Source organism: Typha latifolia, chromosome 3 (genome assembly GCF_019914945.1).
Source record: "Typha latifolia isolate L0001 chromosome 3, TyphaL0001v2, whole genome shotgun sequence".
In the NCBI taxonomy this organism is placed as follows: Eukaryota; Viridiplantae; Streptophyta; class Magnoliopsida; order Poales; family Typhaceae; genus Typha; species Typha latifolia.
This window is the reverse complement of record NC_133088.1, coordinates 15,846,256-15,872,092: the sequence shown is the minus strand read 5'-3', so window position 1 is coordinate 15,872,092 and position 25,837 is coordinate 15,846,256. Positions and strand designations below refer to the sequence as shown.

At 38.0% G+C, this 25,837-nt stretch overlaps 4 protein-coding genes across 10 annotated transcripts; 2 read left to right on the top strand and 2 right to left on the bottom strand.

The window, feature by feature from the left end:
- Nucleotides 1–4,333: 4,333 nt before the first annotated feature.
- On the top strand, nt 4,334–6,781 carry LOC140783897 (uncharacterized). Its single transcript, XM_073131007.1, has 2 exons — nt 4,334–6,196; nt 6,544–6,781. The coding sequence occupies exons 1-2, from the start codon at nt 4,679–4,681 to the stop codon at nt 6,658–6,660; spliced, it is 1,635 nt and encodes a 544-aa protein (XP_072987108.1). The 5' UTR covers nt 4,334–4,678; the 3' UTR covers nt 6,661–6,781.
- A 390-nt stretch (nt 6,782–7,171) lies between these two features.
- LOC140783889 (mechanosensitive ion channel protein 1, mitochondrial-like) lies at nt 7,172–14,510 on the bottom strand. 6 transcript variants are annotated; one of them, XM_073130993.1, is made up of 8 exons: nt 14,306–14,495; nt 12,861–13,769; nt 11,508–11,779; nt 10,864–10,964; nt 9,942–10,049; nt 9,153–9,374; nt 8,416–8,559; nt 7,172–7,455 (listed from the first exon to the last, which is right to left on the bottom strand). In XM_073130993.1, the coding sequence occupies exons 2-7, from the start codon at nt 13,697–13,699 to the stop codon at nt 8,455–8,457; spliced, it is 1,647 nt and encodes a 548-aa protein (XP_072987094.1). In that variant the 5' UTR covers nt 13,700–13,769; nt 14,306–14,495; the 3' UTR covers nt 7,172–7,455; nt 8,416–8,454. The 6 variants fall into 6 exon arrangements, with proteins under 6 accessions (XP_072987094.1, XP_072987096.1, XP_072987091.1 ...); XM_073130990.1 differs by lacking the exon at nt 7,172–7,455 and adding an exon at nt 7,781–8,255 and having other exon boundaries at nt 14,306–14,510; XM_073130992.1 differs by lacking the exon at nt 7,172–7,455 and adding an exon at nt 7,781–8,178.
- Nucleotides 14,511–17,461: 2,951 nt separating this feature from the next.
- On the top strand, nt 17,462–20,455 carry LOC140783887 (ferric reduction oxidase 2-like). Its single transcript, XM_073130985.1, has 8 exons — nt 17,462–17,646; nt 17,747–17,843; nt 17,936–18,118; nt 18,224–18,458; nt 18,578–18,905; nt 18,985–19,228; nt 19,310–20,019; nt 20,107–20,455. Exons 1-8 carry the CDS (start codon nt 17,487–17,489, stop codon nt 20,244–20,246), a joined length of 2,097 nt encoding a protein of 698 aa, XP_072987086.1. The 5' UTR covers nt 17,462–17,486; the 3' UTR covers nt 20,247–20,455.
- A 735-nt stretch (nt 20,456–21,190) lies between these two features.
- On the bottom strand, nt 21,191–25,203 carry LOC140783892 (mitogen-activated protein kinase homolog MMK2-like). Of its 2 annotated transcripts, none has more exons than XM_073130998.1 (6): nt 24,724–25,203; nt 24,208–24,337; nt 23,311–23,448; nt 22,388–22,720; nt 21,689–21,872; nt 21,191–21,605 (listed from the first exon to the last, which is right to left on the bottom strand). In XM_073130998.1, exons 1-6 carry the CDS (start codon nt 24,882–24,884, stop codon nt 21,436–21,438), a joined length of 1,116 nt encoding a protein of 371 aa, XP_072987099.1. In that variant the 5' UTR covers nt 24,885–25,203; the 3' UTR covers nt 21,191–21,435. The 2 variants fall into 2 exon arrangements, with proteins under 2 accessions (XP_072987099.1, XP_072987100.1); XM_073130999.1 differs by having other exon boundaries at nt 23,386–23,448; nt 24,724–25,027.
- Nucleotides 25,204–25,837: the final 634 nt, after the last annotated feature.

Here is a 25,837-nt window from a genome sequence, read left to right as displayed (position 1 = left end):
TAGCAAAGGCCAAGTATTTATATAAAAAATTTCACTTTTTTTTTTTCTATTTTTTCAATGTAGTACTCAACCATAACAAGTAAAACAAAGTTTAATACTAATCTTAGAATTTAACTCAACCTAAAATTTAAACTATTAGGTGAAAATCTAAGTATTTATATAAACTCTTTTTCACCTTTTTCATCTCTTTCTGTTACGAGACTAAGCCTCCGCATGTAATACTCTAATACATAAAATTATAGAATTTTAAAAAGTTATCACTTTTTCTCTACTTCTCATCAATTAAAAGTGTAATAAACCAATCCTTGGCTTCCCATCTCCATCAGCACTAAACCACCGGATGGTGATATACGTGGGAAAAACAAAAGCATGAAAGAAAACCTTACGCCTAACCATTCCTTAGCTTTCCATCTCCATCAGCAATTCAGCATTAGACGCGAAGGTGATATGTCAGGTTTTCTTTGGTTGTTATTTGTCTGACTATTCTGTGCAAATATTCTGCTAAGGCATGGTGATTTTGACTATTTATCACGTGTTGTTTCAATCCAGAATTGGAGATTGGACGGTGCATTTACAGGCTATCTCTGACGCCAGCGTGAACCCAATATGCTGGGAGACAAACAAATTTAGGTACAAAGAGAAATGATTGATGTGAATTTATTGTTGATGATGTGTTTCCTTCAACCTTATACTTCCATTTGAATGCCAGTAATCTGAAGAGATCGTACTGCAGAAATAGAGTTTTATTAGCTGAAGGAGTTATTACTTTTCCACTTCGTGTTAATATTCTTCATTTTTTTTTTCAATTAACTGGTATTTACTCTCTTTTTTCTTCTTTATATCTGATTACATGATCAATAGGCTGATGGAATCCAATCTTGGTTGATTACGGTTTATTGACGGAACTGTGGGTCGTTCTCTGTGTTGGGTTTTAAAACAGATGCGAGTGTGATACTATCACCGATTTCGAATGGCTGCATCCGAACTATTCTCGAAGGATTACTAAACTTGCCTCCTTTTAACTTCTCTATTGTATTCAGTACGACTGTGTAAACTAATGAGCAGCTCAGAGGTTGTTCAAATTGAGCTGAGCTAAATTTAAAAGAATAATAAATTTCAAAACTAATTTTGAGTTGAGTCTGATCATAAACCAACTCTCGTTCAGGCTCTGCTCAAGTGCTGAAGTTTGGCTTCACATTGATTCATGTGTAACCAATTAACAAATTGCTACTGACAATTCCCTTTTCGTAGTTCTATCTAACGAGGACTCAGATCAAAGAATACCCTTCATACTTACAAACTTTTTAAAATTTTGAGATACCCCGAGATGGCTAGCCTGATGAAAATCTTGAACTTGGAAGGATGCTTAGTTTCCAAATGGAACCTTGATCTCATGTCGCCAATAACTGTAGAATGCATTGTTACATGAGATTTTTTGTTTTATATGCGCTCATTTATTGACATATTACGTGAGTTACCTGAATGAATCATTTTCTGCATTCTTCCTGGGACATTGAGGTTCTTCAGCTCACTATTGACATGCGGTATAGAAGAAAATGCTTCTGTTCATCAATATTTAGATGATAGATATCCGTCTATATTGGAAGTTGCAGTTTGGTCGTCTTAAACATTTAAATGACGCCACCAAAGCTGCAGCAACTTTGGCTGGTCTACCTTCTCGAGTTTGGAAACTCTTTATTTGGGCCTTGGAAATGTTACTGTCAGAATAACATGTTAAATTGACATAGAATCCCACGAGTGCTGGACGTTTTGGATACCTTACGAATCTTTTAGAATTTGAATTCGAAATAAAATGGACACCTGTTTGAGACGTTTTCTGTTCAAATTCTGCTCATAACTTTATGTATATATGTTACTTGTAATCTCTATGAAAGCGCTACGCAATCTCATCCAATATATCAAAACAGAGAGCCCTGCACAAGCATGTTTGATTGTCTGTAGGTCTACTGTTAAACAGAGAGTTCTCATTCCGCACCAATTGAAAAAAGAAAAAAACTTTTTGTTCTATTTTATTTTGGCCTGATGCCGGCGCTGAGAATCACGTTCTCTGAGCACTTGAACGGAAGCCTGGACTTGTTGGAAGTTTACTTAACCATCTTAAACTCAGTAACTTGGTGATGTTAGATGATACATTCACTACTTATACATTTCATCCTCATGATGTGAAGCCAAATGGATATCATTTCTTTTTAGCTAAATACATTCACTACTTATACGTTATTACTTGTTAGCAGTCACACAGTCCGGTCTGGTAAATAATCAAAATGCGCACTCGAAACATTCTTATATAAGTGATGATGGAAAGATAGCTAGGTACCTTCCGAGAGATCAATTATCTGAGCTCTGAGCTCCCCGTTCCTAGGCTGTGTCCTCTGACCTGCTCTCCTTTGCTTCTCACTATGGGGGAGGACTCTTGCAGTGGGCTCTTTCTCCGCCACCTCCGCCTCCTTTTGATCATATTGTTCAAACCTTAATGGTTCTCCATCTAAACCGATAGTCTTCTTCAAGTTCCCTTGACATGTAGGCCGAGTCGCTGCTTGTGCTTAGCTGCACGTCCTCTACGGACAAAGAAATCAATTTAATTTAAGCGAGGGAAGTTTTATATTTTCGTATAAAGATGGTTTCAATTCGTGAACTCTAAAGTTAAGTCACAACGTGCTATAAAATTTTAAGTTTTTATATTTAATATTTTAACATATTTTTTCAGTACTAAAGATATTCATATGATTCAACTCGTTTATGCCTAGCTAAGCCTAGACTTTGGCCCAAGCCCAAATTGCTAATGGACCGCACAAACTAGTCTTTTGCCTGCTCGACTCCATCCAAAAGCTCGACCCATCGGCTCAACCCAAAAGCCTAATCTGAAACCTGACTAGGAAGCCTGCCCATATTAAGCAAAGCCAGACTCAAATAAAAATTATTTTTAAAAAAAATAAGTGTAACGGTGAAACATAGCTAAAAATACTCTAAAAATTCTATTAAGCTCGACCCACCACTCTCTCATGCGCCAATGAAAGGTAATGAGCTAGACTATTTTTAGCTTGGCTTGATCTGACCCACCAGTGAGTAGGTTGGTCAACATAGTGCTCAGTCCAGTTGATTTAATGGGTCAGAACTCGATCCGGCTAATGCGATGATCACCTCTATCCACTACCGATCTAAAGTTAGAACGTAGAAGTCTCTCATCTTCCATCAAGGCCGGTGGTGCAGACTTCCCTATCCACTACCGATCTGATGTTGAACGTAGATGGTGTACTCTTGTCTTCCATCAAGGCGGGTGGTGCAGGGTTCATCACTAGAATTCAAAGGTGAGTCCTCTTTCGCTGCTGCATGCAACCTCGCTGTGGAGGATGCTCTTCACATTGAAGTTGCCAATCCAATCTCTACAGAATGCCCTCTCCAAATAGTTTGAATGAGGCCTATCCAATCATCTCGTGAAAAATGACTGCCAATCAGTCGCTCTTATATTGGCCGGCAAAATGGTAACTCTTTGACGCGTTCTGTACCTCACTGAGGATATCTAAACTCTGCCCAGGAGTTCGAATATCATCAACGTCCACTTCATCTACAGCGAAGCTAATTAAGTTATCAATTGACTATCACAGCTTTAATCAAAATAATTGGTTTTCACAACTGAGAAAAACTCTCGCTTATGTCACCATTTGGGAGGGTTACATTCAGTCTCGCTGTAACACTCTTTTGTAGAATGACATAAGCGGATAAGCCTCTCTAAGAGTCATACCCTGCTTATATGGCAATATATTATTTTCTCTATCCGAAAAGAAAAAAAATCCTTAATATTAATCAAAGGCCTGGCCTTTGGTTGGGAGAAAGGGAATAATAAGACCTTTATTAGCTATTTTGCCCCAAACACAAATTCCCCATTTATGAGATTTGTATATAGTAGAGGGAGAAAGACAATGCCGCACGGGGAGATCTTCGCCAATTGTTTGCGTGAAACTTCACCTTAGTTTACGATTTTTTTTTCAAAAAAAAAATACCATGCGTCATTTTTAACTTGGACAACATTATAAAGCCTTCACAATGCCCGCAGAATGAAAATATCTCTTCAATGCTTTGATGACGAACATAAGAGAGAAGATGTCGCTGTTTTGCAAGCTATTGATTGAATACCATTCTAGATCGTGATTTATATGGGAATCCTTATTTATTATTAAAGTAACCTTTATTAATCTACTTTTAACTCTTCCAACTGATGGTGTCATTGAAAGAGGCAAAAGAAAGGAGGCCATTTTGGTCATTTGACCGGTCTGCAACTCTCCGAAGAGCCCCCCCCCGCCCCAAAGCACCCACTTGTTCGTAGGTTACGGCAGCGTAACAGGTGTCACTATTGTCGCAAAACACGGCATTTTTTTTTAAATCAATATTTCTATACAACTAAGACGATTTCTCACATAGGACGATTTCTCTCTTTCGTTCTCGTAGACATATATAGCAATTTCCTAATTGACGAAATAACCGATAATTTTAGTAAGGTTGGGGAAGCGCATACATGGAGGAAACGCAACAAAGCCACGCCGACCCCTCTCTTTTGTCCTCCTCCTTCCTTGGCCTCTTCTTACTTCGTCTTCGTCCTTCTCAATCCCCAATCTCTTCAACAGTGTCATAATCCCCCCCATGAAATCGATCATCTCCCATGAGATTTGAGGAGTGGAAGAAAGAGATGAAAGGTGGTGGAGGGGTAATCCATAAAGAAGCGAACGAAGACTACAACAATAACGCGAAAAAAACTCCACCTTTTATATGGCCTCTACCAAATCGCTCCTTCTTCCAACCCCGTTCCATGATCTACCTCATCCTCCCCATCACCGCCCTCTACATCTTCTACACCCTCAACCTCCTCCTCTCCTCTTCCCCACCTTGCCCAACTACCACCGCGGCCGCCGCCGCCGCCATTTCCAACGATTCCATCATCCGCCTTCTCTCCCCCTCCAACGTCTCTGCCTTACCACCCCCGTCGCCACCTCCTCCGGAATCCACCGCCGCCACCGGAATCCAGCACATCGTCTTCGGCATCGCCGCCTCCGCCAACCTCTGGGAGAAGCGCAAGGACTACATCAAGCTCTGGTTCCGCCCCGGCGCCATGCGCGGCTTCGTGTGGCTCGACAAGCCGGTCAAGGAGTTCAAGTACCCATCCTCCCGCGACCTCACTCTCCCCGTCCTTAAGATCTCCGGCGACACCTCTAAGTTTCCCTACACCCACCGCCAGGGCCACCGCTCCGCCATCCGCATCTCCCGCATCGTCTCCGAGACCTTCCGCCTCGGCCTCCCAAACGTCCGGTGGTTCGTCATGGGCGACGACGACACTGTCTTCATCTCGGACAACTTGGTCAAAGTCCTCTCAAAGTTCGACCACCGCCAACCTTACTACATCGGCTCCCTCTCCGAAAGCCACTTACAGAATATTTACTTCTCCTACGGCATGGCCTTCGGCGGCGGCGGCTTCGCCATCAGCTACCCCCTCGCAGCCGCGCTCGCAAAAGTCCAAGACGGGTGCCTCCGCCGCTACCCGGCACTCTACGGTAGTGACGATCGGATCCACGCGTGCATGGCCGAGCTCGGCGTGCCCCTGACGCGCCACCCAGGGTTCCACCAGTACGACGTCTACGGGGACCTCCTCGGCCTCCTCGCCGCTCACCCGGTTGCGCCGCTCGTCTCGCTCCACCATCTTGACGTGGTGCAGCCCGTGTTCCCGTCGGCACCGTCGAGCGCCGCGGCCGTACGGCAGCTGCTTGACGGGCCGGTGAAGCTGGACGCGGCGGGGGTGATGCAGCAATCGATCTGCTACGACGTGGAGCGACGGTGGACGGTGTCGGTGTCGTGGGGGTTCGCGGTGATAGTGGTGAGGGGAGTAATGTCGCCGAGGGAGATGGAAATGCCGGCGAGGACGTTCTTAAATTGGCATAAGAGGGCGGACTACACGGCGTACGCCTTCAACACGCGTCCCGTGGCGCGGAACCCGTGCCAGAAGCCGTACGTCTACTACCTCTCGGCGGCGCGGCTCGACGCCGGGAGGCGGACCACCGTGACGCAGTATGACCGCCACCGCGACGAGGGTAAGCGCCCCTCGTGCCGTTGGAAGAGCGCCGACCCCGCCGCGCTGCTCGACCGCGTCGTCGTCTTCAAAAAGCCAGACCCTGGACTTTGGAACCGGGTATTCCGCACATTCTTTACTCTCTCTTTTTTCCTGCAAACTTTGCATATGACTCCCTACATTTAATAAAATTTTCATATATTTGCAAATCGTACCGCCTTTTCTATAAAATACGCAAAGAGCTCCTCGCCTAGATTGAACTATACAATTAAAAGTTTTGTACAAACTTATTCGCTCTTATCAAAGTAGGATGGGACTTGCAGATAGACAGATTCTCTTGTAAGGGTAGGGCTTATATGCAAATTCTTTCAAGAATAAAAGAAAGTAGTTGCTTAGTACTCTTGTCTTACGAATGTCGTGTGGATTTGATTAGTACTAATTATCTTCTTGTTTAAATATCGATGCAGTCTCCCAGGAGGAATTGCTGCAGAGTGGTGCCGTCACCCAAGGGGGGGAAGAAGAGGGATCGAACCATGACTGTCGATGTGGGTGTGTGCAGGGATGGGGAGACAAGTAAAATATAGTTATATAGGTCGTATGTCTTCTTTTTTCCTCATTAATTTTACTTGTTGCTTTGATCTCCACAATGATTGTAAATTACTTTGATTGCCTTCTTTTCAGGGAAAAAAAGAATTCTTTTCATCATGTATTGGCTCTCTAGACTTCTATTTTAGATAACGATAATAATAATAATAATAATAATAACCGGGATAAAATGGAGTGTAGCGTGGCTGGGACTGAGTGGTAGTGTGCTACGCGTGTTGTAGCTACGCTACGGAAGCTGGTAGCAGGTAGTCACGAGATAAGGATGCAGTGCACCGAGCTCCAACTTTTGTTTACGTTCTATTTTTGCCTTTTGCCGTGACTCTTTTCTGCAGCATATATTTAGCCCCGAGATATGAAGAGAGTCAGAACAACAATTTTCCTTTTTATGAATACGATGTTACCAACGTCTGTAGAAGATTTTTTGTCAAATTAGATAATTTGCACTCTTTAAGCTTTACGTACGTTTTTTTTTTCCAAGTAGCAACACTATTTATAAATTTGTGCTTTCTCTGAATCATTTGATCTCTTATTCAATTTCGTTTCATCTTTTCTCTCTCTCCGTTTCTTTGCTCCCCCTATCTTATCCCTCCCTCCTTCAATCAAAACTAATCCTTTCTCTTAACCTCATCCAACTCTCTTCCTCTCCTCTCCTCTTTTCTCTACTACAAAACATACTTAGCGCTCTCCCTTCTCCGCCTTCCCTTTTCCCATTTTATCAGCACCAACCTATCCCTTCCTCCATCGCGCTATTGAGTTGGACCCTTTCGTCCTCCCTGCAATGAGGTCAACATGGGATTAGAGAGGGAGAGGGAAGATATTTATATCTAATTTTAGAGAAAGAGGGGGTGAGAAGAGGAAGAGGTGGTGTGCTGGAGTGAGAGAAGGTGTGTGTAGGGTGAGAGAGAAGAGCTGATTTTGATTGGAGGGTATAGAGCAGAGGAAGTAAAGGAAGGAGAACGAGCAATGAGAGACAAATATGAGAAAGATGATCATTTGAAAAAAGAAAAGAAAAAAGAGATGACAAATGATAAGGAGAGGACCTAAATATTAAAAAAGCTTAGAAGTTATACTAATTTACTATTCTTAGGCCATGATAAATTCACAAAAAAGTATCTTAATTTTTAATATAAAAAACTATTAAAAAAAAAAAACAGCCTGCAAAAAAAAACTATTCTTATTCTACAAGTATTAAAATAAAAAAAAGATGTTTGTTGAGCTTAATCCGAGATTAACACGCGACGGACTGACGTTTGATGACGAAGGACTCGTCGAAAGCATAGCAATCTGGTAAAATAACAAAAACCAGAGGCGGTTCTCTTCTTTGTGAGGATGATAGCAGCTGTTTGTGGAAGTCAATTCGAGCCGTTCACTGCTGTGGCTTTACGTCTCTTTCGGATGTGTGATGCGCCCACGCTGGTCTTGTTGTTTCTAAGAAGCAATAAACACAGTTGGTGGTCATGGGTTGGTCCCTCTCTTTCGGGTGCGCGTGCGCACAGCTGCTTAGTGTACATTTGAATTTAGAAGAACAAGTAAATTCGTTTACATATTCAACTGAGGGGGGTGGTGGTGGGCCCTAAACATAGAAATAGATGAGAGTTGGATTCCAGAAATGAATGAAAATGCCTAGACTTTCAAATAACTGGAGAACTTTGTTATTTTTGGGCACATCTATGATCACAGTGTAAGATGTAGACACAGATATGTGAAGCAAAAGAAGAAAAAATAATACTTACTGTAGTCCTTTTGTAGTAGAAGGCTTTTCATTTACAAACTTAACAACATTGTAGAGTGCTTCCAAGTTCAGCACCATGTTGCCTGATAATCCTTGCAGCTTTTAGGATAATATCTTGTTCTGCGGCAAACAACTCATCTTTTCTCTACAATAATTGATTAAGTAGTGTTAATGCAGGTTAAAAAAAGACATCTATAACATACAGGAATTATAGTGCACTAGAAAGTCAACATGATTGCATTCATGAAGACCACGAATGAGGGGAGACTAGTTGGCATTTGGTGCAGCCTATTTCTCATCTCAAATTTAGAGAGAAGAAAACTTGTAATCCCCAAAAATATGTCTCATCGCAAGGGTTAGGAAGAAGTGAAAATTTGTAAATTCCTGCCTGAGATGAAACAGCAGTCTCCAATAGTAACAGTTATCGGCAACAATCTGTATTCATAATGATCTCATTTTTTTTATTAGCAAGCCACTAATTGGTTTCAAAAAATCATTTGCTATAGGATACATCCTGGCCTGACATAGATTCTATTTAATAACATAGGATGTTCTTACTATATAGGCACATATACACCTAGAAAACAGCAATTAAACAAGTCCATTTATTTCTCAAAAAAATAAAAATAAATAAATAAACAAGTCCATTTGTTGAATAGAATATATCCAACAGTTCCTCAAATGATGTCTCATATTATAAAGCACTTGAACATAATGAGAAAGAGCGTGAGCGCATACCATATTTTTGAGGTTGCATCCGATAGTAAGCTCCCCAAACGAATTCTCTAATCTAGAAAGATAACAGTAAGGTGCATCCTTTTCTAAGAAAACTTGCGGAGTGGATCTTAGCATTGATTTTATTGCCTCAGATACAAGGGGAATCTTTTCTATATCCTCAATTCGTACAGGGATTTTGGTCACACTAGCACGCCATTGAGCACGGGATTTATTGACTATCACCTGTAAGTGTTGTAACAAGGATCCATTTATGAAGATTGCCTTCCAGACTAATAAGTCAAATATACATTTAAATTAGTTTACCACAAGCTATTTCTTTTATTTACTCAATTTCCTCGATTAACAGATGTATAAACCAAACACCATGTACTTGTAATACATTCTATCAAACTCTGTGGAACTAAGCTAATCTTACAGATATACCAGAATAAAAACATATCAGAGGACCACCTCAACTTTCAAATAAGGATTCTAACTCTTGACTAATAGTGAAAATCTAGTCTCAGTTATTCTTCTGCATGCACTCACTCGTACAGACAGATAGAAGAATGTACAAGGGTGCATATGAAGAGAGGATACAGAAAGAGTAAGAGAAAGATGAATTAAGGAAGAAAGAGTACCAGCTCTTGAAGTTTATTTTATTCAGAAGCTGAAACTGAATGAATGAAATCTAAGAGAATAGGTGTGCTACAACGAGAAACCGAATTGCAATTAGCGAACCCCAAAGTAATAAAAGTCTTAAAAGTTAAAACACTAATCACAGAAAAAGAGGCATGTACTTTTGCACACCTGACTGGAGAATAGCGAATTTGGAACTATGACAGGAAACTTTTCTGGATTAATCAAAGAAGTGGTAGTGAGTCCAATTTCCACAACTTGTCCCTCTATTGATCCAGCCTGCGAATTCAATACACGTGAAAATAATTAACATTTCCAAATTTGAGAAAAAATAAATTAATCATAAACCTAAATTAGCAACAGATTGAAAGAATATTAATGTACATTAGACAAACAAAAGAATTTTACAGAAGTTGTCCGAAAAACAATGGATGGATAATGTACTCTAATATAGTTTTAGATTTCACAGATGTACGATCCATGTGGAAATGCAATACATCTACAAGTCCAGGGCTCATTTTCTGCTCCTTTGCATGAAGAAAATCATTCTAATATAATTCAGTAGAAGATGGAACACTCAAAATCCATATATACAAACCAACCATGAACATTATGATAAATAAGTGTGCATAGGCCAACAGTGAAGCTGACAAGATAAGAAGGCCATACATTCACACAACAAAACCCACGTCCAATTACCATGTTCAACTATAGGTGGAAGGATAATGTTGCTCAACCCAAATTATATACAAATATTTAAGCTGCCACAAGATTGTAACTGCTTATGTTGTATGCATTATTCCTACCAAGTAAATCTCAATTACTTTCATTACTCTGACAGCAATGACTCCTACACCTACAGTACAATCTTGCACTTGAATCATTCTTAAATGACATCCATATCAATGCAGAATGAACATTGGACTGGAACTTTTACGCCTCCTAAATTAACCACAATGTTCTCCACAATCTATGCTAACGATATCTCCAGATTGAAAATATTAGAATAATGCTTACCTAAAACCACTAGAGGGCATTATGAAGTATGACTTAACAAATTCTGCAAAGGATTAGAATGAAAGAAGAAAATTACTTTTATATTATCCCCCACTGAAAAAGGCTTTGACAATTGCAAAGAGAATCCACTGAGCATGTTACCAAGTATATCTCTGGCAGCAAAAGCAGTAGCCACACCTACAAAGAGGCACACAAGGACTTTTATCACATGAAAATGAAACTTGCATATTGCATCAAAAAAATTAGAATCCATGTTTCAAAGAGCTAAAGGAATACACAATATTAATGAGACTAAATGTACTCCTTTTCTTTTCTTTATTTAGGTGTAAGCAAGATATTTTGACAGCCTTTGATCCTGAGACTGACACTCATCAACCCCAAGACTTAAAATGGCATCCTTTTTCACCTTTAATTTCTTCCTCCTTTTACTCTCTTCAGTTCACACTTCACGATTTTGAAGATCTATATTCATAAACTAGCAAACACTACAGCCATCTCAAGAGAAAGTTTCATTTTGAATTAATATATTTGAAGAGAAATTTCAAAATGTATGCAACATTGTTCAGCATTACTCAATGCACAGATATGTTAAAGCGTTTATATATAACCTGAAGATTACAAAAAGAATTAAAGACTAAGGCATACACAACAATAATTAGTAACAAAATACTTGCTGCAGCAAAGAAATGTAGCATAATCTCTATTTTAATTTACAGTTACCTCCAATGCCACCAACTGTCAAAATTGATTGCACAGCCACACCACAAGCTTCAGCCAAAGCCATTACCCCCAGTACAATTAGGCCTAAGGACGACACCTTTTCTAGTGCAGACAATTTGTCTTGATCAAGCCCTACTGTGACTTTGTTGGACATAACACTGGTAAAAAAAACGGTTTTCCACCTGTGAAGAAACCACACAAATGAAAGAACAATTGCACCTCTCCATGCCTGTGGAAGATATTCTGAAGTGCTTGGTGCAATTATAAGACCTCTGCATAAGAAAAAAATCATAATAAATTAATTCAGGCCGAATGCTTAGAATCAACATTTGGTAACTTATGATAAAGCAAAGTTAAGTTAACACCATATACCAATATATGTACAAGAAAACAATATATAGCTTAGGAAAAAGGAAACTTATATCAACAGCTAATATACATCCTATTATGTACAGAATAGGCAATTGCCTTAGATTTCAAGCATGAGTGCTGAAGATACCCTTTTACATTTCTTGTTATAGCTTTACTTCAACACCTTATGCAAATAAATTTTAGGTGGCGACACAAAACTGACAGAATCCATGATGCCTATTAATTTTAAGTTTTTAACCAATCTAACAGATCAACATATAAATCTTTCTCCTAACAAGACCATCGGTGAGCCCAGACTGTTGAGGTAACCAAAAGTTAGAAACTTCATCAACTTAATCTGTTAATCACCGGTAGTCATCCTTATGTAGATATGCAACAACATATTTAATAATTCAAATGGTCAACAAAGAATAACTTTTGTCTTGATAATGGAAGAAATTATCTTTAATGTAAGGATATGAGCAGAAGAATTGTTTAGATTCAAGTCCCTATCACAACAATGACATAGGGAATTTATTCCTAAGTAGGGACTTGTAATATTGGAATGACGAATAGGCATTCTATTAAGATAGGAGTTCAAATTTCAAAGTGATAAGTGATAACAAATGTCAACTGAAGTGGTAATATCCATCTAATTCCACAAAACCCCTAATTGCCATCAAGAACAATGTAGGTTGCTATTGAAATTTCTAGCAACTAAAATTTGAACTTCACAGATAAAAGAAGAAATTTCATGTAGGGAGTTGACCTTTAATTTTTTCCATACAAGACAGCAATTCATGGCAAGAATTGTTGATCAATCAACAAATATCTGATATTTAAAATTTCTTCATTGAAATAATAAAGTTAGTGATAATACATAATTCAATTTCAAGTAAGAAAGAACTGAAAAAAATTTATTCAATTCAATTCAATTAATAATAACTGAAGAACAAAGAAGATTTTATTATTTCTGAATATTGAATATGAGCTGAGTCTTACAGTTGAGAAAATGCCAAAAAGGTAATAAGATATCTTGCAGGGTCTTCCAGAGCACTCCACATGCTGTACTGATAGGGAACTTGTTCCTTACTTGAGCTTCCAAGTAACACTGTAAGATGACTTTCCGATGCATATTTGTGGAGTTTCCTAAAAATCCTAGGCATGACAAACCAGGCCAGTATTGTACCAAATAAAGTCCCACCGACTGGAACAATTACCTTTTCTAAATATGGATATGAATCATATAACTGTTGTATGTAAGGCATGACTGAATCAGACAATTCTTTTGATTTCTGGCCTGCGGTAGTGATAGTATCTACGGCAGATCGTTGAACGTGATCCAACATATCAACCCAATCATTTCCAACAGCATCAGCAGTTTTAGCACTGGAGACTTCTGCAGGCACATTATTGGAAACAGCATGTTGTGCACCATCTGGTTTTCCTCCCACATGTGATGAATATGCTCGACTGCAGGTCATCATACTTAAACTTGCGCTGAATGGAATGCAGCGAGAGTGTGGCATACTTTTTAGGAACCAACTGCGATCTGAGGATTTTCGTGAAAATCGGGCATAAGAATCAGTTTGACATCCTCGATCTTCTAGAAGAGATGAAAGACCCAACATTATGTTATTTCCCTTTCCCTGATACCACGGATGCCAATCTACAGCCATTAGCCTGTTAGCTGCTAAAATGCCTGGTGTGGTTGAAAGATGATTGCTCCTGAACCTTGGAGAAGTAATGGAAGAACCATATGATTGAACATGCCTTGTCCTAAAGCAAGGATTAGTGACAGCGGCATATGACTTATGTAATATTGCTCTGACTTCCAACATTGCTCAATGTAGTGTATCCAAATTCACCACTAATCTATCACCAGCAACTCAGCATCTCGTGAGAGTCACCCTGCAAGGAAAAAAGAGTCGCTGATGTACTCATAAAAAGATGGAAATCTATATATATGTATCGTGGTGGTTACTCAAGACCCAGAAAGCAAATAATGTCGAAAGCAAACTTATTGCGAAGAATACCTTTTCTATTTAACGCCACTAACTAAATAATTTTACTGGTAGTGAATCCTATAGCATGGTTCCATATCCAACTATTAAAGGAAGGGGATCTAGATTGACTGCTTCCCGACCTCACTCTTTGAGAAAGATTAGAATCTTAATCTAGCAAAAGAACAAGATCCTAATCCTAGCATATCAACCACAAAAAAACACAAGGTATGAATTGCAGAATAATAGATGGCACAAGCAATCATCCCACTCCAGCGAAAGAAAAAGAAAAAAAATCGGTATGGATCTCATCTTTCTTATTCCCTCAATTACTCGTAGCTTTCGTCTTTTTTTTTTTTTCCTTTCCTTCGATTTATTGTAACGAAAAGAAGTCGAAGAACAAAAGATTTCTTAAGAAGAAAGAAAAGCAAGAATTGTTCTCACCGAACAAGCTAAAATTTTAGATGCGATGAAGACAGAGAGAATAGAACTGCCCAGCGGAGGAACGGAACGGCGAATCTGGCGGTGGACGAGAGGAGCTCTTGAGGACAGTTGAGAGAAATCGAGAACCGCCACTGTGCTCTGCACTTGTTCTTCTCTGACCTCCGCTTTGCGCCTTGCGGTGTTCTCAAGCAATTGATTGCAACGTAATAATAAACTTTCTAAAGGGGAGCTTTTGCAATTTAATTATATTTATTTTCTAAAATTAATTTATAAATTTAGATGTATATTTTATTATAATATAATGTACATAATTTATAAATATAATGCATATAGAATTTATTATCTTAGATTATCAAAAAATTAAACACAATTAAATTATAAAACCCTCTTTTAATAACAGTCTTGAACTTTTAAAATATAATGTACCCAATTAGTGCACCCTTTTTATCCTTTACACATTGATTCTTATAAAAAATGTCTAATGATATTAACAAAAAATATTAAATAATTACTTTATTTTTTTTTTATTTCCTCTAGTAAGGATTAAATGGTACACACATAGAACCTAATATTTCTCGAATGACATTCATATATATATTAATTAGTATAAAGGATTTTTGAGAGATTTTACATAGTTAAAAGGAGGTTAATGTGTCACAACAAATAAACGAGTGTTTATGTGAAAATAAGCAATATTTAAAAACTTAAATATAATTATCTCTAATTGGATATATTTTCTAAAAATTTTTATTACACACATGTAGTGGTGGAGAATGTAATAATCATGAAGTGGGTGGAGAAAAAATTACTAACAATTAGAAGATAAAAGGCGAAAGAGTAAGGGAGAGAACAGAGCTAGCAAGAGGGCTTAAAAAAATAAAGCTGGAGTAAAATTTTCCTTTTTGTTCTTTCTTAGCAAAAGTATTTAGAAGAACAAAAAAACTTTCCTTCCAATTTTTTTAAAGAAAACCCAAATTCCTACGAATTTAGATAGAAATTTAGACGGTCCTTATATGCTCCAAGCCCGTACGCAGCACCTACTACTCACGGATGACAGAGAAGCCTGCTCGGCTCGAGTCGTGGCCGCCAGACTCGGGTCGGGTCGGGTCGGGCCGGGCCAAGAGCCCAAATAGACAGTGGGCGGCATGGGCGAAGTCGTTGCTCGCGATGGATCTTAATTCGCTTGTCAAGGACACGCGCGGACGTGTGCCTAGCCGGTGCCGGCACGCTCCCCCCACTGGGCAACGTAGGCTCTAAGCATTCAGCCATATTCTACTGCACAAGTCCAGGAGGGCCGCAGGATAAACGCAACGAGTGTGTGAGCTTTACAAGGAAACAGTTGCATGCACCACCACAGCGTTTTCCACCACGCCACGATAGCACGCACTGTGAACGACTTGGATGCACCTCATGAGTCTTGCCTGCCTTCGTCTCTGAGCTGACGTCTCACATTACCCAGGAGGGAAGGAGCACAAGAGACAAGAAGGGATTGAGAGATATGGAATATTGCGAAAGCGAAAAGGTAGAAAGAATGACGCGAAAGGGTGGGAGCTATGCAAGTTGACCTCAATACTAATGGAATGGTCAGCTGGGTGGGTTTGCACCAAAATGGCAGTTGACTTACACGTGGCGGCATGTAGAGGGTACCACGGGGTGGATGGATCGACGGAGGACGTGAAGCATGCCTTCTGCTCCATTCTTTCATAAAGGCAAATATTTCTATACCTCTCTCAAATTTTACAATCTTATCTGTAATATGGTCCCCCAAAAAACGAAAGGCAAAATAGTTCTTCTAACTCATGTTCTTTTCTTCTTTTCAGACTTCTCTCTATCTTAGACATTAAATGTGATAAATTATTAAAATATATATATATTACTATGAGTTAAGAGGATGCATGTTATTTTTATGGTAAATTACTAAGATAATATAATTATAAAAAAATGATGTGAAGAGTAATTATAAATATTAAAATCATAAGTAAATAACAAAAATTGAAGGTCTGGATGCAAAATAATTTCTAGACAAATATTAATATATATATATATATATACTGATAGGAAATAAATTTTAAATTGGGCATATAAGTAAATAAGATGTTTTTAGGGTATTTTCACTTTTATCAGTATTCAATTATAACGATTCATTTTGAATCTCAACTATCAAATTCCTCAATTATTAAAATTTTCTATTCTTTATATACAATATATGTATAAATAATCCATAAATCTAAATATGATTATTTTCCCTAATATATATATATATATATATATATATATATATATATATATATATATTATTCTTAATAAGTTAGAAAATATAAATAAATAATAATCTAACAATTGATCTTATAAAATTTCACATATCAAAATAACATTTTATTTGTGATCGTCTTCTCAAAAATCTTCTTTCTTAATAAAAAATCTCTTATATTAGCATAAAGATTTTCCTCTATTATTTTCTAAAATGAAATATAATATTAAATATTTTTACAAATCCAAAATCTTGAAATATTTCCATTTATATTTTATTTTCTGGAATAAAATAAAAATTAATTATATAAACAATAAAATCATATAAAATACAAATAATCTTAACATCTCAAATTTTTCATTGAAAATCCTTAAAATAAAAAATTTCTTAATTTCCAATACATTATGATCATATTATAATTTTTATCTCATAAAATTAAACATAATAAGAATAAATAAAAAGAGATAATTTTCAACTATCAATTCTATTTTAATAATAAAAATTTAATAAAATATGAGAAAACTTCATCACTCAATTCAAAAATAATTTAATTTTCATTTCTATTTTGTTATTCTTTTTTATTTTCTTTTCTCGATAGAATAGCACTGCTATAGTACCCCCTCTACCTTCTCTCTTAAAAATTTCATTTAAGTTTTCTTTTAAATCCATTTTTATAGTTGAAAAAATATAATAAGAGTCCTATTAGAATAGAAATTTTAATATCTCAAAGATATGCCTAAAAATTTAATTTAATTTAATCTGAATCCTAAAATTTAAAAAATAAAATAAAATAATTTATTATTTAAATATTTATTTTTATTTTATTTATTTACGTTTTAAAATTTTGGGTTGTTACACAAGCTCTTCTATAAATAAGGCACCAACTCATTTGATGAGGTATCGAAACAAGCAGGAGTTGAAGAAGACGAGATGGAGAGGTCATTGGTTCTCAAAGCATTGCAGCTGTTACTTGGCTTGGTATTTGCGGGATGGCTGATGGTATGGATCATGAGACCCACAAACACCTACAGAAACGACTGGTCTCCCAAGCTCATTTCTGATACTAATTCCACATACTTCGGGAGACAAGGTTCTCTAGTTATCAAATTATTTCGAGAGAAGATTATGAGAACATTAAATTTATAGGTCTTCTAACCATCAACCCTTTTCTTTTCTTTGGCTAATTACAGGGACGAACATCTTAATATACGCATTCCCCATCTTATTCATTTCTGTTCTTGGATGCATTTACCTGCACTTGTTGAAGAAAAGTGGCAACACAGAACGGTAAGTATTATCTACTTCTTCTTCTTCTTTTTTCTGATTGTAGTTTTTCTTTAAAATGTTTGTGATGCTATTTTTCATGTGAAATTTTACAGGGGTAAATCAAGTTCGCGTCTCGCAGCATGGAAGAGGCCTGTTCTGGTGAAAGGTCCCCTTGGGATTGTTTCAGCCATAGAGCTGGCTTTCTCTCTCTTGTTTCTTGCACTCCTTATATGGTGCTTCTCCTCCTATTTAACCATTAGCTTCGCCAAACTTCATCAGAATGACAAAGAGAAATTGTAAGGATCGCAATTCTTTTTCTTTTCCATTATGTGAGATATTCCCCATAGTTAATTAATAATCCCAAACATTGGCATTATAGGTTACTCTAATCTTAATTGCAGGTGGGAAACTAAGTTGGAGGTCACGGGTTTAAGACTCGGTTTGATTGGAAATTTGTGCTGCGCTTTCCTCTTCTTCCCGGTTACAAGAGGCTCCTCTCTTCTGCCACTTATTGGTCTTACGTCCGAATCAAGCATCAAGTATCACGTATGGCTAGGCCATATTGTCATGGTTCTCTTCAGTGCTCATGGCGTATGTTATATTTTATACTGGGCTGTCACCAATCAGACGGATGAGGTAATTTTTTAGAAGATTTTATATATATATATGGAGGCAGCTCTCTTTAATCTTTAGCATAAACTGCAGTTCAATCCCGTCTTATTAACCATAGAGATATTGCTATATTTTGAGCGCAGATGATTAAATGGGGTAACACTGGGATAGCAAATGTGCCTGGGGAATTAGCTTTAATCTGTGGATTAATCTTGTGGGCTACGACCTTTCCTCGCATAAGGCGCAAGATGTTCGAGCTCTTCTTCTACAGCCATCAACTCTACATCCTGTTCCTCTTCTTTTACCTACTACACGTTGGGATCTCTTTCTTCTGCTATATTCTTCCTGGCATATACCTCTTCATGATAGATCGATACTTGAGATTCTTGCAATCTCGAACGAAAGTTAGGCTAGTTTCTGCTCGGCTTTTGCCATCCGAAGCAATCGAACTAAACTTCTCCAAAAGCTCAGGTGATCGAGGTCAAAGATTACATCTTATATACGCATAGATGATGATTAAAGTTGCTCACTTTTGTCAATATATTTCTAGGATTTGGGTACAACCCGTTAAGCACGGTGTTCATCAACGTGCCAAGCGTGTCATCACTCCAATGGCACCCTTACACCGTGAGCTCCAATAGCAACTTAGAGCCCGAGAGGCTTAGCGTCATCATCAAGAAAGAAGGAAGCTGGACTCAGAAGCTATACAGGACTCTCTCCTCGCCGCTTCCTAACGATCGCCTCGACGTTTCAGTAGAAGGGCCTTACAGTCCTACTTCCATGAACTTCCTAAGGTTTGGAAGAATACCCTTGTCAAAGTTTCTAATTCCTAATGAGATGCACCCGCGTAAATAGAATCAATTTGATCATGGCAGGTATGATTCACTAGTGATGGTGAGTGGTGGCAGTGGAATAACCCCCTTCATCTCGATCATCCGAGAGCTCATCTACCGCATCAACACACTCAACGCCCCCACCCCAAGAGTTCTCCTAATCTGTGCATTTAAGACCTCAGTAGATCTAACAATGCTAGATCTCCTCCTCCCGATCTCCGGCGACGTCTCCGACCTCTCTCGCCTCCAGCTCCGCATCGAAGCCTTCGTCACGCGAGAAGAAGCGGCCACCGACGAATCCCAGAGCCTCATCAGAACGATCTGGTTCAAGCCAATCCCTTCAGACAAGCCCGTAGCCCCTGTTCTCGGACCCAACAGTTGGCTCTGGCTGGGCGCAATCGTGTCGTCCTCCTTCGTTGCGTTTCTCTTGCTCATTGGCATCCTTCAACGTTACTATATCAACCCAATTGAGCAGAATACCAATACCGTGTATTCGTATTCGACGAGGGCCGTTTTAAATTTGTTGTTCATATGCGTCTGCGTAGCTGCCGCAGCAAGTGCGGGGTTTTTGTGGAATAAGAGTGGGAATTACTCGAAGGAAGCGAAGCAGATACAGAGCACGGATGCGCCAACGCCGACAACGTCGCCGAGTTCTTGGTTTTATAACGCGGATAGAGAGCTGGAAAGCGTCCCACAAGAGTCGCTGGTTAAAGCAACAAAGGTGCACTTTGGTGGGAGGCCTGACCTCAAGAGTAAGAATCCCTTTTTCCATTCCACACCCTATATTATATATTAATTTGCGATGGGAGCTAAGTGGGTATTGTCTTGAGTTCATGCAGAGATTTTGCTGGAGATCGATGGCTCTAACGTTGGGGTGATGGCGAGTGGGCCCCGTGGGATGCGGCACGAGGTTGCAGCTATCTGCTCGTCGGGTTTGGCGGATAACCTTCACTTTGAATCCATTAGCTTTAGTTGGTGAAGATATATGTATCTGTGCTCCTTCCTATACATCAGTGTGCATTGATCAGAGAGAAAAAAGAAGAAGAAGAAGAAGATTTGTGTGCATGTGCAAACGTGTTCGTGTGTGAATGTGAGAGAGGTGCTTGTTTTGCAAATGTAATAAGAAGTGTGAACTGGTTGATTGTCCTTATTTTAATTAATTGTTTTGTTGAAGGGCCTTTTTTTTAATTTTCGTCATCTACGTCTATATATTTGGTATCTAATCGGAGCTCAGTAGTGTTATTTTACGAGAATTATAATCCTAATTTGATCGTGAATATTGGACTTGAGAAAATTACAGACACGTAAGAACGATAATCGATATGATTATTATATTATTATTTCATGGATGATAATTGGCTTAGAATGTCTTGTGATTAACATATCCCTGTGTAATATCTGACAGAGTCAAAGGCCAATGTTAGGTCTGTTGCAAAGAGCATTTACATATATCCATTGGCGTCTATTCTCTTCTCTTTATGGTTGAGAAAATTTTAATCTCGTTATCTGTTACTTTTTCTTACTGACCAGCGAAGTGTAGATAAAAATATTTGCTCTGTTTGAATTGCTCGGGTATCTCTTTCCTCAGAGATACCAGAGCTCTTCCCTGCACCATTCTTCTCCATATTTGCTGCATGGTTATTGCATAGACTTGAGAAAATTAGATTCGGTATTACCTAACAGAACTCATTTATGTATCAGGAGGAATCAATATTGGCTAGAAACGGAAAGAAATTAAAGTTAAGCAACCAATGCTGGCATCACAGAGGATTGGAGAGCATGGGTTGATTTAAAACCTGAAAGATAATCGATTATCTTAGCAGTCCATTCACCCTAAATTTATGGCTGTGATTAGATAAACTGTCTGTTTCGGACGAAACAGAGCCAATACTAGTTTTGGCAAACCATATAAAAGAGATGGTGTATGGTGTAAAGAAATAATTCATATACTAATGCATTGAGTTCAAAGTTACCTCTCTTCCAGGTAAGGAGCTCTGTACAAATAATCCAGTAACACCTTTCTTCCAATAATCCAAGATAAATATTTCTAATAAAAAGAAAAAAAATTTACACAAGTAAACTCTTCTTCCAGTATCCAAGGTCACAATAGCCATGGCATCACTCCGAATACAAGCTTTAATGTATATCAGTTACATATTGTACACACCTCAATTTGGATCTGGATAAAAGTCTAGAGTTTCTCTCCAGATGGCTTCCTTAATATCTTCTTCGGTTAATGATGACTGCTCGAAATCAAAACTCAAAGGTGCCTGGCAGACAGGCTCATCATTTATGTCATGAAGAGAAGCCAGATATGGGTGACATAGAGCTTCATCAACTGCGGAAAGAACACAATATTGAATAGGCATTAAGAGAGAACTCAGAACCAAGTTCTAATGAATCAGCAAAAGTTCATCCTACCTGTGATCCTTTCACTTGGATCAAACACGAGCATTCTCTCTAACAAATCAATGGCCTCAGGATGCATGGTGGGGAACCTAACAGCAAAGTTCTGCTTGGGACATTTTGGGAGCTGTTTCACATGTCGTCTTGCATCATCCCTTTGTACAAACCATAGGTTTGCATCATCTGGTGAACCTATTAGCTTTTTAGCAAAATGGAAGACATTCGTCAGAATTTATGTCAAGCTTTCAGAAAATAACTTTTGCCATCCAGAATATCAGCAAGATTACTATGGCTGTTATGCATATGGAAAATATTCCCTCCAATTAACTAGCTAACAGATGTAGTTTGTTAAATTGCACTAGGAAATTTGAACAAGAAACGAATAGTTACTACTTACTAGTCTACAATATTCAAATCCAGACTTAAAAGCACATTAGTAACTTTTCTAGCATTTCATTTCATAGATTGACAGGGCAAGCATTTAATCTTTTATGGTTGCTTCCAAGAGAAACCCGAGTTAAAAGTAACATGAATAATTGATAACCCAGATACCATCTCGTTGAACATCACAACTTCTGAAATTACAATATTTTACTGGCAATGATATTATACAAAATAACAGAATGACAGTTTTCCTACTTCAATGGAATAATTCTTGTTACAAATACAACTAAGACTACTTTCAGTCATAAGATACAATATCCTGAGCCATACCTCTGTGATCAATTTTAGCTGTTGGGTATAGTCTTTTCCTGGAAATAACGGTTTACGGGTCACAATTTCACCAAGTATGCATCCCACAGACCAAACATCAATAGCAGCAGTGTATGCTGAACAATTAAGAAGCAACTCAGGTGCCCGATACCAAAGGGTAACAACATACAGCGTCATTCGGTCTGTTTCAGAGGTTGTTCTTGCTAATCCAAAGTCTCCTATCTTTAGGTCACAATTTGCATTTAAGAGCAGATTGCTGGGTTTAAGATCACGGTGCAAGACATTTGCTGAGTGCACATATTTCAAGCCTCGAAGTAACTGATACAGGAAAAACTGCAAAATAGAAACTTTTTTTAAAAAAAAGGATTTATGGCACTAGCTAAAAGGTAACATTCATTTGAATGAAAGTGCAAAATGTTTCATATTAGTCATATTCATGACCTTATTTCTGAGATTAACAGAAAATATGTTCCAATAGAACTTATCATACCAATATGTTAAGAAACAAAATCCAAAGGTAAAACATGATTTTGAAATTTATCAATGGAGGCATAATAATATAACTTGAAACATCAGGTTGTTTTCCATAGTAATTGAGGAATTCATTAATTCAATCTAAGAATAGATAAGCATAGATGATCCTTAATATGTTATGCTAGAATCAGAAAAGAAAAGAATTATTTTGCACTATAAGAATATGGTACAGCATATGACAAACAGAATAACCATTTGAAGTAAAAAGAGAAAAAAATGTTAATCTCCATGACTAGTAGAAATAGTTCCTTAACATATTGCAAACTCTTCTTCTTTAAGTCTAATTGTGCAATGGGAAAGCTATAGACACAACAAAAGATAGTGTACAATTTATTCATTATACATCAAAAGAATACAAATTGCTCTACAGAATATTGAAGGGGCCAAACCTTGCAATGGTCATTGGTCAATGGCTGACTGGAACATATTATATGATGGAGATCAGTATCCATTAGTTCACTTACAATGTAAACATCATGAAAGTTGTCCCTCTGCGAAGAGCGTACAAGATCCTTGATGGAAATAATCTGTGCAGGATTCAGAAAGAAAGACCTTGTCAAGCAAATCAGATTTAGAAGAAGCAGGACAGATGAACATCTTCGATCCTGGCAAACTGTATCTGAGTTAAGCACCGTGTTAATAGTGAGTTGTTTATCAGATTCAGTAAAACAGTATCTTACAATTTATTCCAGTCTTTTATTAGCTTTCTGCAATCAGGGGATCTCTTCTGTTCAACATGTTACATGCCTCCTAGGAGTTAGGAGCAACCAACAAATTCACACAACTTTAAGAAGCAAGTATTGGAGTAATATCATGTATCACTTAAACCACAAACACTCATAATTGGATGAGCCCAACAGGTCGGCGCATAATGGTTCGATATACATCCTTAGAGGTGGATATCATGAATTAGTACCAATTTCTTACATATTATAAGCTATATTCTTAAAAAGTGGTATCACACCAAGCAATTAAAAGTCCAATAAGAATATATCTTGAGAGAACACCTTTAATATCCTGTAGATCTAAATGGCTTTGCAATTAATAAAATAATACTTTGCAAAGCAACAACTGATGAAATATCAGAAATCTTCAGGATGATACAATGTAAAGTATTTTTGATATCAACTTAGTATTCTAGTAGTAATAGCAGTAGTTTCAGTTTCAAACTTTCAGGATTAAGAACCACTTCGAATTTCTTTGCTGATCTAGTTAAAAACAAATTTATCATGCGTAAAACTCAAAAGATAAGTAAACCAGCAAGCCAACAACAAAAGAAATCTTACATTTTTATGATCCATTTGACGAAGAATCTTTATTTCTCTTAAAGTTTTCTTAGCATCATCGCGATCAGCAAATGCATTACCAATCTTCTTGATAGCCACTTCTTCACCTGTTTGCGAGTTCACGGCCGCACTACGCAAAAGAAACTTATTGTATTTAATCTTCCGATTCTCATGTATACAGGTTAGCTTGAAGATGTTACAAAGAAAATGTTAAGACGTATAAAGACATCCCTCCCAAGTGCATGTAGGGATCAAAACTAAAACATCACAGAAAGCTCCCGTGTTATACAGATAGACCCATGTCTTATTTCTACCCCATAAAAAGGTTCTCTGTTTCCTCCATTTTCTTTGTTATTTATCTAAGAAAGAAATGATCAATGAGCACCATCCACCAAAACTTAAGCCAAATGAAAACCCAATTATGATTTAAACGTATTAAACCATCGCGCCACACAAAAACTCTTCTTCTTTTTTTCAGAAGGATCATGCTTATGATTACGATACGAAATTGCTCACCAAACAAAGCCATAAGCCCCTTTTCCAACAGGCCGAATCGGAGGCACGTACTTCTTTGGAAGCTCGAAAAGATATCCGTAGATATCATACGTCACGTAACGGCCGCAATTGGTGAGCACTCCTGTTATATTGCTGTCACAGGAAGCAGGCTCGGATTCCATCTCCTTTATCTGGGTATCCGGGAATAGGAGAGAAGCCGATAGAAGAGGGGGAATGAGGAAGATAGGAAAAGGAGCGAGCTTGAGCTCTGAAGATTCGTGAGACCTTATTCTCCATCGGCTTCATCGGCGTAGACTTGGCCTTGACTCGGAAAAAGGGGCGAAGAAAGAATTGACCGGGGAGCCCGTGCGCGTTGAAGAAGGAAAAGTAGACCGAGGAGGGATTAGATAGAGCATATTGACCCGATTAAAAAAAAATATTGGACTTCTCAATAAAAATTGGTAGGAGTTGGAAGAGAGGTTTGGAAATCTATCGCTTTCCTTTCCTCTCATGCTGTATATGATTTATATAATTATATGCATTAGAGTTGTTAGAGGCCGTGGCCTCGTATTTTCTATTAGATTAAGAGAAGGAAAATAGAAAAATATAACTGAGCCCATTTTACATTGGGCCGTATTAATCTTTAAACTAAGATGAGTGGGGATAAGATAGTGACCGTTGATATAATAATTGAACGGTGGAGGGTGAACCAGCTAATTGAACCACCTTTTTCAACGCCCTTAAAAAAAAAATTTAATAGAGAATGAAATTGTGAACGAGCTAATTTAATCCGTTGACCATCAACTTGAATGAAATTGTTAAATTTTTTCCTTTTTCTTATTTCAAAAAACGTACAGCCTTCATCGCGTACCGCAGAATATGTTCCCCTCCCCGTTGCCCGTTAATCTTCTGGAAAACCGTGGTACTAATTTAGGAATACTAAAAAATCATGGAATAATTGAGCATAGGAGTATATAACAAAATGGTAGACTTATCTAAACTCAGGTTTGTTAGTCTATTTGAATCCGATTGCGACAATGCAAAATAATCTACTATTGAAGATTGGATAAAGACTATGAAATTGCGTGACCATTAAAATCCTAATCCAATCCACAGAATACAGTTAGAACGCCTA

Excerpts from the sequence above, each read along its gene's own strand:
- LOC140783897 (XM_073131007.1), top strand. The coding sequence starts at position 4,679 with ATGAGATTTGAGGAGTGGAAGAAAGAGATGAAAGGTGGTGGAGGGGTA. Across the intron at positions 6,197-6,543 it reads ACCCTGGACTTTGGAACCGG|TCTCCCAGGAGGAATTGCTG; the intron begins GTATTCCGCACA and ends ATATCGATGCAG.
- LOC140783887 (XM_073130985.1), top strand. The coding sequence starts at position 17,487 with ATGGAGAGGTCATTGGTTCTCAAAGCATTGCAGCTGTTACTTGGCTTG. Across the intron at positions 17,844-17,935 it reads AAAAGTGGCAACACAGAACG|GGGTAAATCAAGTTCGCGTC; the intron begins GTAAGTATTATC and ends GAAATTTTACAG. Across the intron at positions 18,906-18,984 it reads AAACTTCTCCAAAAGCTCAG|GATTTGGGTACAACCCGTTA; the intron begins GTGATCGAGGTC and ends ATATATTTCTAG.
- LOC140783889 (XM_073130990.1), bottom strand. The coding sequence starts at position 13,699 with ATGTTGGAAGTCAGAGCAATATTACATAAGTCATATGCCGCTGTCACT. Across the intron at positions 11,780-12,860 it reads TTTTTGGCATTTTCTCAACT|AGGTCTTATAATTGCACCAA; the intron begins GTAAGACTCAGC and ends TTTCTTATGCAG. Across the intron at positions 10,050-10,863 it reads CAGTGGGGGATAATATAAAA|GCTGGATCAATAGAGGGACA; the intron begins GTAATTTTCTTC and ends TTGAATTCGCAG.
- LOC140783892 (XM_073130998.1), bottom strand. The coding sequence starts at position 24,884 with ATGGAATCCGAGCCTGCTTCCTGTGACAGCAATATAACAGGAGTGCTC. Across the intron at positions 24,338-24,723 it reads GGGGCTTATGGCTTTGTTTG|TGCGGCCGTGAACTCGCAAA; the intron begins GTGAGCAATTTC and ends TCTTTTGCGTAG. Across the intron at positions 21,606-21,688 it reads TCCAAGTGAAAGGATCACAG|TTGATGAAGCTCTATGTCAC; the intron begins GTAGGATGAACT and ends TTCTTTCCGCAG.